This window comes from Branchiostoma floridae, chromosome 2 (assembly GCF_000003815.2).
Source record: "Branchiostoma floridae strain S238N-H82 chromosome 2, Bfl_VNyyK, whole genome shotgun sequence".
In the NCBI taxonomy this organism is placed as follows: Eukaryota; Metazoa; Chordata; class Leptocardii; order Amphioxiformes; family Branchiostomatidae; genus Branchiostoma; species Branchiostoma floridae.
In genome coordinates this window covers 35,060,926-35,079,073 of record NC_049980.1, presented here as the reverse complement: position 1 = coordinate 35,079,073, position 18,148 = coordinate 35,060,926, and the positions used below count along the sequence as shown (strand labels likewise).

The 18,148-nt window shown below is 38.1% G+C and overlaps 2 protein-coding genes across 2 annotated transcripts in view; one reads left to right on the top strand and one right to left on the bottom strand.

Moving 5' to 3' along the window:
- The window catches only part of LOC118405270 (COP9 signalosome complex subunit 2), a 35,898-nt gene that overhangs the window by 1,442 nt on the left and 16,308 nt on the right, over nt 1-18,148 (top strand). The gene's annotated exons all lie outside the window — the stretch shown is intronic.
- LOC118405283 lies at nt 8,202-10,845 on the bottom strand. The gene is made up of 3 exons (XM_035804706.1): nt 10,027-10,845; nt 8,690-9,043; nt 8,202-8,410 (listed from the first exon to the last, which is right to left on the bottom strand). The coding sequence occupies exons 1-3, from the start codon at nt 10,174-10,176 to the stop codon at nt 8,234-8,236; spliced, it is 681 nt and encodes a 226-aa protein (XP_035660599.1). The 5' UTR covers nt 10,177-10,845; the 3' UTR covers nt 8,202-8,233.

Here is an 18,148-nt window from a genome sequence, read left to right as displayed (position 1 = left end):
TTGAAAGGGTTTCACCCAATTGATGATCAGGAACGCAGCTTTTCAAGGTTGAATAAGGACAGTGAACAATGTAATTTCAATAGCAACAAGTTTATTGATATCAAAAATAAGACAGAATACACATACATCATTCTCTCCATATATACATATGTACAGTTTAAAGTACAGACCCCAGCACACAAGAATTAACTTACAAAATTTTTAAACTCTTATATTAATATAATTGTATCCATCCTCAGAATTCAAGTGACAAAAAAATGAACTGTCATATTACATATTGTTTATTATCTTACACCATACAGCTTTCTCATCTATAAAACATCGAACATCTAATCAAATACTGGCGTTAAAAGTTCTAATTTGCCCTTTGCCAGCCATACACCTACATCAATTGGATATGTGTAACCTGGTTCCTCATCATACATAACTTCTATTTCATCTAAATCTTCCCAAGAATTTTGGACTTCAGCAACATACCACCCAGCAGACCATCCACTGTGCCCAACTTCTTCGTTTGACCATTTAACTTGAACCCTAGCACCTATTTGAAAGTACATTTCATAAGATATATGACCACTACCTCCTGTATCTTTGTAACTAACAGAGGACATAATTGTACGCTGTTTGGGTTTCATTGCATCTATGTATTCATTTAAGCTATCAAACAGATTTGGGAGTCGATCTAAGGGGTCTGGTTCTTTCAAGCAGTCAGCCTTTATGATGGACTTGTTGTATTGTTTGTGTGCGGCTGCACTCTTGCGGGGACATTTCTCTGATAGTTTACAACTGTTTTGTGAGGAATGTTCTCGCTCTGTTGAAGTGAATTCACCATCTATTGTATAAAGGTCAATCTGGGCCAAAATGAGTTTTTTTGCAATTCTAATCAATGTTTTCAAGCTTGCTATTTCACAATTAGGTATGAGGTGAGCTTGTCCCCGTTTAAGCAACATAACTCTGGTAACAAGTTCATCCCTAGACCCACCATAGTAGTGACCTCCAGCTCTTAAAACTTCCCTTAGATATGACAGTGGCTTTTTTGTGAGAGCAGTAACTGAATTTGGGACATTATTTAAATTTCCATCATACAAGGTTTGTGTTGGTTCACCTAGACCCATATTTTTTGCTAATCTTTCCACTAATTCTGCCTTCTTTGCACCTTGAACAGGAATGTCTAACTTTGAACACTTATCCACAAGTTCTTTTACTGTATATTTGTACAATTCATGATTATGCCATTTCCCTCTTTGACTGTCCTGTTCATACTGTTTTTTCAAGTGATCCTCTTGTGTTTTGTAATAAGTTTTGAAGTCATCCATGGAAACAAATGCTAGAAGGGCAAACTGGTCTGTAAACTCACCAGGGTCAGGAAATGCTTTATACATCAGGTCTAAAACCCTACTTGGTAGGAACAGACCTGATGTATCATCCCACTCACCCTGTGGTAACCGTTTCCTTTTTTCATATGGCATATAGTGTACTTCACCATGAGTCACAAGCCATCGGACATAATCAGGTAAAGGTTCCCTTTCAAATCGCTCTTGGTTATCTTTACTAATCCAGTTGTTATCTGTTCTATAGATTGCTGTGGTATATTTATTTAGCCAGGAGGTTCTTTCTGGGCCTGACTCATTGTGAAGTACACTATAGTCTTTGCTGTAAGATCCCACATAGTTTTCATCAGCACCCCATGTATGAACAAGACAGTCAAAGATTTCATTTCTAACAGGTCTATACTCCATTTCACTACACTGTTTATTTGTTTCATTAAGAGATAAGAAGTGCTTTAAGTTTTTCTCGTCATCAAACACATATTCACTATCTTTTACCCCCCTAAAGCATTGTAATGGTGTGCCATTAAATTTAGCGGTTCCTAAGGTTTCTATTACTTCTTTAGCCATGGCCTCCATGTTTTTGAAATATTCAGTAGAAAAAACTTCTGCATCTTTAGAACAAACAAACAGTTTTGATTCAATTGCTTTGTTTTCTATGGCATGAACTCTTTCTACATAATTTCTTTTACTGTGGTATTCTGCAAATGACTTATGTACAACCTTGTCAAGAGGTAGGAGCTCGACAAGGCGAATGTTTAACATTTGACACAGTTCACTTGCTGGTGCCTCTGCCGGTCCATTATCAACAAGAAATGTGAATATAGCTTTCAGTCTATTAGTCTTTGGGTTTCTAAAAAATCTATCCAGAGCATGGAAACTCATCAATTGAAACAATTCATTGTATGCTCTAAAGGTGGTACTGGGTTCTGATGCTGATAAGTTGATTAATGTTACTGCTGAACCTGTTCTTGAAATGTGCAATACTGTCTCTTTTGTAATGGGCATGTCTATGTTGTTCAGACAGTGTTCTAATGTTGATTTCTTTACTAACTTTGTTTCCACGAATAGATGAGTCATTGGAGTTACTGCGTATGTGCGACTTTGATCCCAGTCATGGTCAGGAAAGTGGTCAGGCCTCCAAGTCTTTGCAGTTCTGGTGTTGGCTATGTTAGCAACTATGATTTTTTTGGCATCTTTTGAATCGATCATATGATCTGAAGGGTTTTCTGCTGCAAGGTCAGCTTGGAAGTTGGCATTTGCAGTTGCCCAATGAAGATTAACAACAAATTGTGGAACGCCTACCCTAGGTGGTGCATGTAGTGATATACAAGCATTTATACCTCTACCGTGGTGGTGATCTTTTGCAGCTCGGCTATTAACTCTGTAGTTTTGTGTATAATTATAGCAGCTTTGCATAGAAATGTTAAAACCAGGTGGAGCAAAAGTAAGGAGTCTCTTTCTACAATCAATCATGTGTGTTAAGTTATCATGGGACCTATATAAAGTTGTATTGCTTAACCGGGGATGTGCTTCAAGTCCCCCCCCACCTGTGCCTGTTTCACTATATTGTCCAAATATTTTCTCCATAAGTAATGTTAATTCCGGAAATGAGTCTATTTTTAACTTTCTTCCTCTACCGGGACGAATTGTTGTCTTTACAAATGTTTCATGGTTCTTCCTTTCTCTTTCTCTAATGAAAAGCTGATACTGTTGAACGGTTGTCATGTCATTTCTTACCCTAAGACACGTTTTTTCCATGTTACTGTAATTAGTAGTTACTTTATTATATTTGCTTTCTGCAGTTTTAAGTCCCCTTTGATTCTGTTGTCCTAATAACGTTTTGCAAACAAAATTCTTACTGCTGGAAAGACACAACATGCCCTTTGCAATGTCCCTGTCATGTTTTGAACTCATACTTTTTAAAGCATTGGGCAATGTTTCTTTGAGCTTACTGAAAATGTGATTATTTACTGTGGTTTTAATGTCAGGTTCATAATGCAGCCACATGTTAATAATTTCTTCTGCACTGTACCTTCCATTTTCAACCAAACACCCCTTCTCACGATAGTAAATCAGCATTAGATTAAGTCTCTTTGAAAGAGTCCGATACAGCTCACCAGTCTGCCTTTTTCTTTTCTCGATATCAGCTACATCATCTTCCAGTTCAATAACTAAGTTGTCTGCATTGGGGTCACTGTTCTGTTTGTCCTTACTTCTTGCATATATTTCTCTACATGTTTTCATATTTAACAATGGACATTGATAAAGAATGTGTTTGGCAACCTGAATTGTTGCTTCAATTTCTGTTTTATCTCTGCTATTGGTGCAACATCGTAATTTCTCTTCCAAGTCGCGAACATTACTCTCCAGGGAGCCTGATACTACATTACTTGCTTTTACCTCAACTGAGTTAGTTTTATCAGTTATACTGTCCTGAAAAGAATAAGCCTGAACTTGAGTCTTAAGTTTTTGTTGTTTTCTGGATAAATTACTTGAAAATTTTCTGCCTAATTCTGAATACCAAGACTTGGGCATGTTAGGGAATGGAACAATTGATTTAACAGAATTTGTAATTTCGGGTTGGTGATAATCTGTACTATTTGCATCATTTTCTCTATTTCTATCATCAGTATCTGAATCATCTTCACTTATGTTTTCTTCACAGTAATCCTGGTACTGTGAGAGTATTTCCTCAATGTTAGTTTCTACATTTTCCTTAGTTTGCTGATGGCCTATGTTACCAGTATTTTTGTTTCCTCTCATCTCCATATGTGCACTGGAAGGTTGTCTTTGTGAAATGCTACTAATGATTTCATCTAAATGTTTGTCTACTTCAAAGTTTAAAGGACCTTGATCTTCAATGGCATCAGCAACCTTATCTGTATATTTTTCCCTCTCAAGGGTATCCATAGCAGAAACAACAGTTGTACTTGTATGATTTTGTTTTTCAACAAGTTTTCCAAATTCTTTTTTTACTCTTTCTTGCAGTTGGCTAATTTCCTCTGCAAACTCTGTTGTACTATTGTCTGATACATTCACTTTCTTTGCAAGGATATCATATGCTATAGAAACATGCCTATGTGCAAGTACCATTGAATCTAAATGTTCTGATACTTTCTTCATAACTGAGTCGGTTGTTTTTATTTTACAAGTTTTATACTTGGCAGCCTCCCTGCGAAGTCCTAGTTCTTTGGCAGCAACAATTATCAGTCGTGTAAAAATCAAGGAAGTCTTAACTTGGACAACACCCGTAAGACTTGTCTTGTCAAAATCATCCTTAATCAGATATCTTTTGTCTGCAACTATGTTTACCTGTTGATTCCATATCTTCATCTTTTTTTTCAGTAATATGTTCTTTTCGGCATCTATGTTGGATATGGACCATTTAAAAATTGGGGGGCAAGTGGAAAACCTACGTCTTTCTGCACATCCACAGAAGTCTATGCCTAATTCATTAAATTCTGCAATAACATAGCAGCTTTTTAGGGCATCAAGGCAAGATTCTTGTTGTTTGCTATAGTTTGCTTGAAATCGTGAGGAGTTTTTGGTCCGGAATTGCCCTGTGCTAGGGTTACCTATTAGCTTCCTGATATCACTGATTTTCATCTCACTGTGCACCGTAATGGGGATTTTTAGATTTGATTCAACAATTCTTACATTGATAACTTTTGTTCTTGAAGAACTACATGTACTGCTCTCTTTCCCTGCACCTGCTTTGACCAAAGTTGAACCACTTTGAAGCCCTATTGAGGCTACTCTATTTTTACTGCCAATGCGAGCATTGGGTGTTACATTATTGTTATCTTTAATTCCAACTACCTTTGCTGCACTGAAAGCCTTTGTCTGATCATCACTTCCCTTTTCACGGCCGTGACAAACTTGTTTAAAGGCTGTTGATTTATCATTGCAAACTGACTGAGATGTTCTTTTAGCTAGAATCACTTCCACTTTATATCCTGAAGAACATGTCTTCATGGTTGCTTCAATTTTTCTCTTTTCTTCTAATTTACCTGGGACCTGCCACAATCTACCCTGTTTGTCACGCACCTGAACAAAACTGAATCTTATACCTACAAAATCTTTTCTTTTTTCCATTACTTGCCTTAACTCAGACAAGACAGAGGCCCTTTTGATGCTAAATCCTGTGACAGTGTATTTATATCTATCATCCTGATATACATCAATGTCCACACTTATCAAATCACTGTTTTTGGAGTTTTCATCTCCCTTAGGATCTGGAGCTTGCAAAGCAGTTGAAATTGCCAAGTTTCCATTAGCTTTAGTTCTGCGGTCAACTACCTTTGCTGCACTGAAAGCCTTTGTCTGATGATCATCACTTCCTTTTTCACGGCCGTGACAAACTTTTGTAAAGGCTGTTGTTTTATCATTGCAAACTGACTGAGATGTTTTTTTAGCTAGAATCACTTCCACTTTATATCCTGAAGAATATGTCTTCATAGTTGCTTCAATTTTTCTCTTTTCTTCTAATTTACCTGGGACCTGCCACAATCTACCCTGTTTGTCACGCACCTGAACAAAACTGAATCTTATACCTACAAAATCTTTTCTTTTTTCCATTACTTGCCTTAACTCAGACAAGACAGAGGCCCTTTTGATGCTAAATCCTGTGACAGTGTATTTATATCTATCATCCTGATATACATCAATGTCCACACTTATCAAATCACTGCTTTTGGAGTTTTCATCTCCCTTAGGATCTGGAGCTTGCAAAACAGTTGAAATTGCCAAGTTTCCATTAGCTTTAGTTCTGCGGTCAACTGGTGATTTTATGTATGCATATGCCTCTAGTTTATCATTTTCATTTGTAACAAAAAACTCACTGTCTTCTCCCCTGATGAGACCAGCTAATGTTTGACTAGACTTGGTAGTGGCGGCAAGGTCATCATAATCATAAAACATGTCATTGAACCTAACTTTTGCGGCAAAATGACCAGGTGCTCCGAACTGACCTGGGGTAGTTTTTACAACACCCACTAGGGTATATTCAGTACCCAGCACAGTTATGTTTTGATTGACATGAAGTCCACTTTCTAGCAGAAATCTACTGTGGTAAACTAATAAAAACTCTGCCATATGCAGTTTGGAAATGGTATGAAAATGTCTTGTTTTCTTTTGGCATGAAGAGCAAGTCACATTAGTTTTCAAAATGTTTTCCTCGATCATATATTCTAGAGACTCCCTTTTGTGGGGAACAATGGGTTCAACCAAGTAAATAGGGAAATATACATTATACTGCTTAAATGTTACCTGCTTTGGTGGTGTTGAACATACCTGGCATTTTTCAAGTTTTAGTGTTATGTCACACTGAAAAATAGACTTTTCATAGCTATTTTGGCATAAGTGGTCCCATACGTCTGCAAGAGCTGCATTGCTTGTTCCCTTTGGTGAAAATGACCTAACATTTTCTACAAGATACTGCCATGGTTTATGCCGAGAATGATCTGACAAATCACAGCCCTGTCGTTCATTGAAGGACTTTAAAGCAAATCTGCCGAGCCTACCAAGTTTGTTTTCATCTAATTTGATATTATTACATACACCAAAGTGGTAAATGTCTAACAATGTATCTACAGTGCAACTGTACTCCCGACCGTTTGCTTTTATTGCATTTTTGTATCTATGAGGAGGTTTTGTACCACCATTGAGTGGAATGATAAGGATGACTGTACTGTCTGACTGTATGCCAAATGCTTCTATTGGAAGAAAACTGTTTTCAACTAAAATCTTAGCACCATACATGAGCAAAATTTGGGCACTTTCCAATGTTGCAGTTTTCTCAGCAAGTTTCTGTTTTACTTTTTGGTAGAGCTCAAAACATGTTGTTGTGGGTCCAAATGAAATGCAGAAAGTTTTCTCTACTGATTGAACAAATAACTGTTTTGTGCACGGCTCTTTGTTAACTTCTTGGTCAAATTTTAATCCATCAGTGTTGTTATTGGAGTATAGACCTGACTGGACATGTGATGTAAGGTTACTTATCGTGCTCCTTGGTCCACTGTTGACTGCTCGGGAAGTCATTGCGTAGGCAGGTTGGTCCGCTGAGGTAGGCTGGTCTGCTGAGGTAGGCTGGTATGCTGAGGTGGGATCGTTTGCTGATGTAGGTTGGTCCGCTGAGGTAGGATCGTCTGCTGATATAGGACTGTCCGCTGAGGTAGGCTGGTCCGCTGAGGTAGGACTGTCCACTGAGGTAGGACTGTCCGCTGAGGTAGGACTGTCCCCTGAGGTAGGACTGTCCCCTGAGGTAGGACTGTCCCCTGAGGTAGGACTGTCCGCTGAGGTAGGCTGGTCCGCTGAGGTAGGCTGGTCCGCTGAGGTAGGACTGTCCGCTGAGGTAGGACTGTCCCCTGAGGTAGGACTGTCCGCTGAGGTAGGACTGTCCGCTGAGGTAGGCTGGTCCGCTGAGGTAGGCTGGTCCGCTGAGGTAGGCTGGTCCGCTGAGGTAGGACTGTCCGCTGAGGTAGCACTGTCCGCTGAGGTAGGACTGTCCGCTGAGGTAGGACTGTCCGCTGAGGTAGGACTGTCCGCTGAGGTAGGACTGTCCGCTGAGGTAGGACTGTCCGCTGAGGTAGGACTGTCCGCTGAGGTAGGCTGGTCTGATGAGGTAGGCTGGTCCGCTGAGGTAGGATGGGCTGGTGACCATCCCCATAAGTCCAGCATCAACTGCTTTGATGGCTGGTACATCTAGAAGAGATGATTCAAACATCTTCTGTTACTAAGGATATTACAATTTACAATCTGTGTAAAAATCTTAATCTGATATATGCATTTTATAACATAATGCAAGCAAGCAATATGAAATTCAATGTTTGAATTATAGTCCATTATCTTAAACTGAATTCTCAACAAATAGCAACATTGCTTGAACAGTTTGATTTACTTGTTCATATAGAAAATTTCACAATGCAATTTGTGGATGACAGTGCATCTAAAGATCTAGTAGCGATAACATTTAAAGTATGACGTACCTTTCTTTTTGTTTTGCTCCTTTTTCTTGTCAACCGCCTTGTGTGCTGCTTGCAGCTGCTTGCTGCAGGTGCACTCTTCTTCCAAAGCTTTGCCTATGGGAGGAGGAGTAAAATGACATGTCATTGAGCTAAATCCAAACAAGGGCATTAAGGTCAAAGAATATGGTAATTGCCTCACGTTTGTTAAACATAAGGAAGTAACACCTGTGGAGATCTATAACCACTCTAGACATAGGGCTTCTGTTGGTCCTTCAGGTCGGCATACATCATTTTCCTTTTTTCTGTTAAATTATTATTCCATTACAGAGCTGGAAAAATAATTTGCATCACAACATGCGGATAAAAAGTGCTATTATTGTTATAGCTAAGTACCTTGTACAGTCCAGCATGTCTTGGATCCAAGCAATAAGCATGTCCTTTTGCTCCTACAAAAGGAGTCTCAGTCTCGCTGTTGCTCACTCGATGCAGTCTCTGGATGGGACTCACAGGCAGGCTGGTGAGGAGGCTGGAACAGCTTCTCTCTAGCAGCCGTAGGAGGCGTGGGAGGCCTGCATCCTCACTGAGGTGCAGGCTGTCGTGGCGGCTCCACAACCTGAGCTGTGTTTGTGGAAACTCTGTGGTGTAGTCAAAAAAGTTGACCTCCTCCACATCACAAATGCCCCTGAACTGCTGGTTGTAGTGATCAACCTCCTGGTCCAACCGTGGCATGATGCCAACAGCTGCAACCTGTGTAGGATAAAGTGAAAATTCATATTATGATGTCATCTCCATTTCTTTGAACATGCCTCCAAATTTCTCATTGAATGCAGTAGAAAGATATGTACACTAAGTATACAAGCACTATAAAGTAAACAAGTTTAACCAGAATTTCCTTTCATTGATTTGCATAACAAAATGATAATAGTTTAGCCAAACATCTTTCTTTTTTATCAAACCACATCTATAGGTTAAATTTCTTTGCATCCATAAGTACTATGAATTGTATGAACTGGGATAGATAATTTATCATATTAGGCCACACCAATCTAATTTGTTGGTTCACAGATTTAAAAATAAAAATAAAAAGATTATAGAAGAACAATCTGACTGGAAGAACATCATGAAAACAAAGCCAGAGGACCAGTTGTATGATAGTGCATCCAGGTTAATGGAGTGGACATGGTCATATTCAAGTTTCCTGTGCATTGCAATTTATGATGTACGCTTACTATATTTTCACTTGAAAAACTGTGAACCAACAAATTAAATTGGTGTGACTTTACTTTCTGAAAAAAAATGTCTAGATCTTGATATGCAGGATTCACACATTCAAAAAAACTGTATGCTTTGCAAATTTGGTTCACAAAAGAAGTTTAGAAGTTTGAACTTTTAGGTTCAAATGGATGGGTTGCTTGCAAATTAGTGCTCATACAAAGACTTTCTTGGATTTTCTTTTCAGTGAATTAGACAAGGTTATATCCTCCTCGAATTAGGTGATGCTTTCCATTCAAGCATGAAACAGGGATCATGTTCACACCACAGAGTTATCAGATCTCCTGTCCTAATCAGTTCCCATTGTTTAGCAATTATGCAAACTACAAAAGTACAACAAACATTGTTTCAGAGTTGGTGGTGGATTTCGAAGTGTGACAATTTGACAGATGACATCAAATAACCATGGAAAAATGTACAACATTTATTAAATGTCAGGAGTGATCAATGTGGCCTACCTTGCTCATGGGGAATTGTGCTTTGGCTGTTCGAAGGATGTGAGCAAACTCTTCCAAGTCTTCCTGAAGAGTTGTTGTGCTGTGGAGATTGTTTGTCCCGGCGATGATCACAACTATGGCTGGCTGATGTGGAGGCGCACTGTCTTTCATCTCCTGCCGAACATGTCTGAGACATCCCCCTGGCGTGCTGTTGTAGCCAAAAAGCAGCCGTCTGCTCTTTGGTGGTGACACACACCCTTCCACAACGGGACGCAACTGGGAGTCCCCATAGACTGCAACAAACTGGAAAAAAATCACCTTCAGTTTAGCAAGGAAATGCTAAATAGTACAAGGGAAAATTTCTTTTTACCTTCCAGTCAGAGATACATATAATATCAACTCTCCATGAGATAGAAACTATCAATAATCTGAGACATGGGGAAGTGTTTACGTGTTAACTTTTCATGCCAAAGGTTATTGGTAAGAAATGGCAATGGTTTATATAATGCTGTTGATCTGCTCCAACATTAGGTAGAATGAAGATATCTTTCTGAAGACAGATAGCTGTCCATACATATATATCCACTAGGTTAGCACAGGTCGACAAAATAGCTACATGGGATATTTATAAAGTCAACCAACACAAGGATCATATTATTGTGAGTTAGACTTCTTCTCACTTCCTTGTGAAACTGAAAATGTAGGAACAGATATGTTTTAGATTAAAATCAAAGGTTTGTCTAAATTCATTTGTCTGTACTTCTACTCAGGTGGATGAAGTTCTACCAGTCTGTAAAATTCAACTCTCTTTGTTGTATAATCTACATTCTACTACAAAATGCTGTTCATCTATTATATTTAGATTACAATATCTACGTATAAACTATTTGTTCCATTTTATAACTTCCTTGCAAAGCAAGATAAATTTAGTGGATCAAGGACGCTATGGTGAGATATAAATTTAAAGTTCAGGACAAGCAGATTTACACATTTCATTTGCCTCAAAGACATATAATATTAAAATCAGATCTTCTTTTTAGAGTACAACATGATAATCTGAGGCTGGTCCTGTCCAAAAAAAAAAAACATTTAGAACTGAATGTAGCACATTTTTAACAATCAAAGCAGTCAGATTTTCCTTTGAACCTGAGTTCAATTTCCTAAGAATGCTTTTCGGTGCTTTTTAAGCTTGGGCTGACCAAAACACTCCTCCTTGGGCTGAGTCTGAGTACCTGGAATTCTCAGTTTTCACACAACACTGCATTTCAATCAGACTACAAGGATTATTCACTGCTTGAACAAACATTAACTGCATGCCCTAACCAGTCTCCATTGTTGTGTCATTATTTATGCTAATCCCACTCGGCTCTTGTGGTTACAGTACTAGACTACTCTAAAAGGAATTACTTGTTTTGTTTTTGGATATAACATTATACAGTACTTTCATATGTGGTCTAGATTAAACACTTCAAATGAATGTAGTATTAACTGTTATAAAACTGACAAGGGGCTCAGATGAATGAAGAAACAAGAGGCTACCAGAAATTGAACCCAGACCGCCAGCTCACAAAACTAGCTGCAAAATCTCACTATTAGTATATATTACAGTTGAATAAGAAGTGAGCTCACAGTCTGTTAAGAATTGGGAATTAATAATATTTGTTTTCTGTATCTCAGCGAATAAGACAAAAATTCACACTCACCGGGATGGCATCATTGCTGGTAAAACTTGGCCACCTTGCTCTGTTCTGCTTGCCAGAAACACCCCTGCTCCAAGTCCTTGCAAAGGACCTTTTCCCTGTCCCAGTCACAGGCTCTTCTTCATCATCATACGGTGCTCGAATCCAGGATGGAAGCTTGTTCAGTACACGATGCGTACCATCAACAATCTGCCTCATGGTGATGTTGATTGTACAAAAACTTTCCAAAAACTTGAAGCTCTTACAAGCACCAAAAGTAGTTGCCTTGAAAAAGGCAGGTAAAACTTTCAAAAAAACTTGGAGCTCAAGTCTAAACAAGCACTAAACTCCAAAAGTAGTTGCCTTGAAAAAGGCAGGTAAAACTTTCAAAAAAACTTGGAGCTCAAGTCTAAACAAGCACTAAACTCCAAAAGTAGTTGCCTTGAAAAAGGCAGGTAAAACTTTCAAAAAAACTTGGAGCTCAAGTCTAAACAAGCACTAAACTCCAAAAGTAGTTGCCTTGAAAAAGGCAGGTAAAACTTTCAAAAAAACTTGGAGCTCAAGTCTAAACAAGCACTAAACTCCAAAAGTAGTTGCCTTGAAAAAGGCAGGTAAAACTTTCCAAAAACTTGAAGCTCTTACAAGCACTAAACTCCAAAAGTAGTTGCCTTGAAAAAGGCAGGTATGAAGACTCAAGTTGGTCTCAGGAAGAGATAAGGAGTCGCAAACAGGACGCTGATCTCAGATCATATGCAAAATGCACAGTGAGGAATCCGATGTAGTCGCTCTCGAAAATCGATAGCAAGTGTGCAACAGGCTTTGAGACTACACTTATATACACTACACTTCGGCATATTCTCATTCATCTTCACTCAAGGTAATCAACTTATTGTTCATGGCAATAGACAATTATCTATGCAAACAAGATGGGGAACAGACAACTCTTGCCCATTGTCTTACTCTTATATACCTTTGTAATACAATGTCATTATTGTTCCTGTAAACAGTTCAACTTGATGGTAGCCTTTTGAGTTGAAAAGAAAAGATGTTTTAACAACACTTATTTGTGTTTCTGTAAGTGTCTCACTTCAAAACTAATGACAGATTGAAATTCTTTTGAATACTTCATTCAATTTGATGATGGGTGGTAAAAGTAACCGCTAAAAGTAAACAGGAAATTACAACATTAGGAAACTCTCACACAGCTGTATAATTATGCTCCTCGATGTTAATATCTAAGGAATTGAAAAATATTTTTGATCAAGAAGGTTTTAACAGTGTTTGTAACCTCATTGTTGCCATGGAATTGTTGCTATATACTCTATACATGCAGGATGGCCATGCTAGCTAGATTTGTTGCCCTGGAAACTGGTATTTGAGCTTGTTATAGTTGGAGTAAAAAGATGAAATCAGCATCATGGTTTACTTTTCAACACATTTGTGCAAGTTTAAGTTTTTTTCTTGGTGCTACAATTCAATGCCTGGCAAAATGTTAGATGGCTGTTATCATATTCTTGACATCTAAGTGTTAGAAAGATAGTAAAAATGTCTGTCATGGTACTTGTTTAAGAATTTGATAAGTTTTATTATTAGGTTGTTACTTGAATTTAAATGGTGCACCCAAAAATTTTTTGGTGCACCCAATTTTTCAAGCTGGGTGCACTGGTCTAATCCCAAAAATGAATTTCAAGCCCTGGTAACTATCCAAACATGATTTACATATGAGTTACATTTGCATACAACTTCCTTTTGAGTTAGTGACTTGGCATAACATATTCAACTGGTTTTAGATGTACTAGTATTGACTTTTTGAGCAGTCTTCCAGCAGTAAATGACACAACAGGTCACCTGTTACTATTGGTATTGGCGGCTTGTGTCCCTAAATATACGACCTGTACAAAACAGCCATGCAACTGTCATACACATAAGAAATAAAGCTTCACAAAATGCTACAAATATATGGGTCTTCAAATGTTCGTTGAGTTAGAAGACCGAAAAATTACAAAAGTACACCAAGTTAGGGTAAACTAGCGTAGCACAAAATTGGTAGGTGCATTCACAAAAACGTCTCACAGAATTTGCCATTTGTAACACAGAGGGTAAAGGGTTTGTGAACCATATGAATGTATTTCTTATCAAAGTACAAATGTATGTTATTTAGATGATTGTTTAAAAAATCATTCATCAAAACTTGACCACTCTCTCACAACTAGCGATGGAGCTCCGTCAGTTCAAGCATGATATTATGAAAAAGTGTGCCATGCTACGGCACCTCCCGTTACGTAATTCTGTTTTGTAATAGCCTTCAGTTTTAATCAAACCAATATTTAAGATAGAAATCTACTCTGTTTATTTCTACCTGACTTGAGCGTGACATAAATTACTTAGTAATGTCTAGTAACTTTCCCTAAGGGCACATCAATGGGGCCTGAGCTTGTAACTTATCTAAGTCAGCTTCCCAAGAAACTAAACCAAGAAGTCGACAGTGGTCAGCAGCAATAAATATAGAGACAGATAAGCAACAACATGTGGCTTTTATTCATTAGATTGAGTTATTGGGAAGTAATAATCATATTGAATTTCATTTTGTAGTAATCAAATAATGTGCTGATGGTATAGATTTACTATATGTATTTGTAAGATACAAGGGGGGTGATGTAAACCTTTTAGAAATTGTCTGTATCATGCTAATTGTTCACTACTGTAACAACACGTTAATGGGCAAAATGTGCAATCATTTGAATGTGCATTCTTCTACAATCATCCTATTAATTTTGAGATCAATGCCCTGATTACCCCTTTGTTTCTTTTGTTAATCAAAGAGTAAATGGTGTGTTATATTAGTCCTTTGATCCCTTTGTCTTCAGCAAGTTATAGAGGCTAATGTTGTAATAGTCATTTGATTACTTTGTTCATCAATAAGTTACAATGGCTTGTTATATTTAGTCCTTTGATCCCTTTGTTCATCAATGACTTTGAATGGCTCATAACCACATTCAAGACTACTACACCTGGACATAAAGCCTCTGCATATCTCCTGTTAACAACAGTTCTGCATTTCCATTCTGGAGCGAACAAACAGGTATGTGTGCACTCTCTATGTTTTAGCTGTATGTTAAATTGTGTTGTCACTTCCATTTCATAACTCAATGGTATTCTTACTGGTAGGGACTGTCTGCTAAATAAAGTATATTGTTATTGAATGTGAGTTATGTAGCTATGATGATCATGTAACTATGTTTTTTAATGAAATCACTAAAATGTTAATCTCTGAACAAAAAAACTAAAATAAAAACTTAGTTTAGGGTACATTTTGTATCTGGCAAATTCTTCTTTGTAACCGAAGTAAAAAATGTTGTGTTTTAGTCCCGAAAAAAATTGGGTCTGTAGTTAGGGATTTATAATCTTTTCTTACTTTTTTAGAATTTGGCCAAAACTCAGATACAACAAAGTTAAACAAAATAAAACATGATGAAACAAAATGAAATGCATGAGCTCAGGGCACTTGTCAATATCAAATTTTGTGCATAATGGTGACAAATCTATGGATACATTCCTCCCTCATTAGAGAAGAAAAGCACATTCATTTATATACAAACTTTCACCCCCCCCCCCCCCCAAAAAATGAGCCCTCCTCCCCACCCCCTATACTAATGCCTTAGTTCCAGTGCTAAGAAAGTGCTGGGAAATGATAAGCCAATTATTTCCTGGCTTATCCTTCTATCAGTGAGTGAAATTATGTCATTGAAATAAATAAATAGGCATCAATGTATCAAGGAAAGTTCCTTTAGTCCTGACCTATCGGATCTGACCTCTCACTGATCCAGGACATCATGTCAGAACAAAACAAAGAAAGCATGCAATGATTTATGCAGAAGAATAAGCAAAAACACCATCCCATTTTGTTACAATAAAATCAGCTGCATATTTGCCTTCTTGCCATCCAAAGATTTCCCTGTCATTCCTCCTGTAAGCCTCCAACAAAATCATCCACCAAATTGGATGATATTTATTCAATTCACAAAAAAAAACTTGACAAAACTGCAGTCAAAAACCTGCCTCCAAAGTCCATGAAACAGGGCACAAGTATTACACACCTCCTGGTTGGTCATTCCTATTTAGTTACAAGCCTTGGTATATTTTGGTACATGGTTCTATTGTACACTACATCTTTTTATTAGTTTGAATTTCCTGCCAAAATTCAAGCTGAGCCTATATATACTCACCGTGTTGAGTGGGGAAAGCCTATATAATGGCTCATCATGTTCAGAGGGTTAAGGAACATTTTGTTTACAGTAAATCACACCAAATACACACTGAGACTCTGGTGTTATTGAACATGGAACCATCAAAAACTGTACTTCCAGCTATTCATTCTTACCAGTCATTGTTTAGTCTAATTACCCGGTGGAAAGAACCAAGATCTGGTATATTTTTTATAGATGATCAATAACATCATGATAATAGTGTGTATTATTAGTGTGTAAATGTGTACATTTTCATGTAATTTCAAAGAATTTCAATGTTGATGTTGTTGGTGTCTAATCCCTGGCTGAATAATGTGATGTATAATAGTACAGATTAATCACTGTGACAGTATTGGCTTCTTTCTAGGTCATCATGTCACTGCAAATTGGTTTCATGGTGGACAATGCAGCAAGCGGAGTTGTGGTAATAGACACCTGGACACCTGAGCCAGAAACCCTCCATGACCTTCGAAAGGAGGCAGAGCTACAGGACATTGGGATCGACATTGGTCACTGCCTGTTTGTTACAGGAGATGGTGAAGCAATTGCCAAGAGCCTTGAGAGACGGGTACCATATAAGGTATGTATCATTCAAATTAATAGATTTGTATTAAATGTATAACGTTACTGCTTTAAATCTAGTAACTTGTCCTAAATTGTTCTTAATAAAGTTGAACTGTAATTCTACAATACAAAAATTGGTCTTACACCTGTATTACCAGCCACATTTGCATATAAAATATAAGCGACCAACTGGCCATTGCTGATTTTGCTCCATTGTTCAACAGTGTACAGGATTGTGTTTTAAATTTGGCAGTAAGGCCACACCAATTTAATTTCTTGGTTCACGGATTTTTTCATGAAAAATTTGGAGCGAGAGGGCGAAATAAAAATCATAAAATGGTTGGGGTAAAGGTAACGGCTAATCCAAAACAAAGAAAAAAAGTTTTCAGTTTGAAAAAAGTACAAAAACACTATTATTGTACAGTAACAGCACCTGTACCCACACTTTAAGGACCTTATGATATAAAGGCCAATTTGCTACACCAGAAAGTTGGTGAATGGTTTCATTAATGGTGAAAATGTGCTGAGTGGTAATTTTTATTTTTATTTTCAAAAAATGGAAGCGAGCAAATTCGTGAACCAAGAAATTAAATTGGTGTGGCCTAATAGGTAATAGGTCAGATTTTAATTGAAGGTCTGAGTGGTATAAGTCGATGTGTTCTGTGTGCAATATATACACCATGTCACATACCACACAAAACAACACAACTGACATAAACCATAATTATGTCACAGACTATGCTACCTACGGTCACTTGTTGAAATTATTGTAAACCAATATTATTATAGACCAAGGATGTTATATAGTGCTATTGAGACATATGAAAATGGAAATACACCAGATCTTATGATGTTTTCATTTCTTTTCTTTCAGGATGTGTTAGACGGATCACCAGATGATATCGTCTTTGTGAAGGTAACATCCCATTTAGTACTCATGTAGTGTTCATTTAGGGAGGGGCTAGACAGCAGAGTTACAGTATACATTAGTGTTCTTTCTCAAAGTATCAAGCCACAGTACTAGTAATTCATTTGTTCTCAGATTCATGCACCCACATGTCGACTTGAAAATGAAATGTAACCACTAAACAGATATTATCAGTTGTAATACTTGTATAGAAACATTGCAACAAAAATCTCACATACTGCTTGAACACATACACATCGGTCAATATAAGTCAAACTTGTCTAATGTCTTATCTGACTTTTATATTATAACATAGGAATAATAGTTATACTTAACATGAATTGCTTTTGGTCTCGTTTCAGATGGAGACAACACAACAGAGTGTTGATGCGGGAAAGCCCAACACTGGTGAAGCTAGACAGCACATCATGGGAGAGCGCAGCACGGGAGAGCGCGGCACGGAAGAGCGCGGCACGGAAGAGCGCGGCACGGAAGAGCGCGGCACGGAAGAGCGCGGCACGGAAGAGCAAGGCACGGAAGAGCACGGCACGGAAGAGCAAGGCACGGAAGAGCACGGCACGGAAGAGCAAGGCACGGAAGAGCGCGGCACGGAAGAGCGCGGCACGGAAGAGCGCGGCACGGAAGAGCGCGGCACGGAAGAGCAAGGCACGGAAGAGCACGGCACGGAAGAGCAAGGCACGGACTTAGAGCAAGGCACGGAAGAGCAAGCTTAGTGTCAGTCAAAG

What these genes read in the sequence shown, in the direction of transcription:
- LOC118405283 (XM_035804706.1), bottom strand. Translation starts at nt 10,176, where the DNA reads ATGAAAGACAGTGCGCCTCCACATCAGCCAGCCATAGTTGTGATCATC. An exon ending in CACAATTCCCCATGAGCAAG is followed by an intron (nt 9,044 to 10,026) that starts GTAGGCCACATT and finishes TATCCTACACAG; the next exon opens with GTTGCAGCTGTTGGCATCAT. An exon ending in GACATGCTGGACTGTACAAG is followed by an intron (nt 8,411 to 8,689) that starts GTACTTAGCTAT and finishes CTCCTCCCATAG; the next exon opens with GCAAAGCTTTGGAAGAAGAG.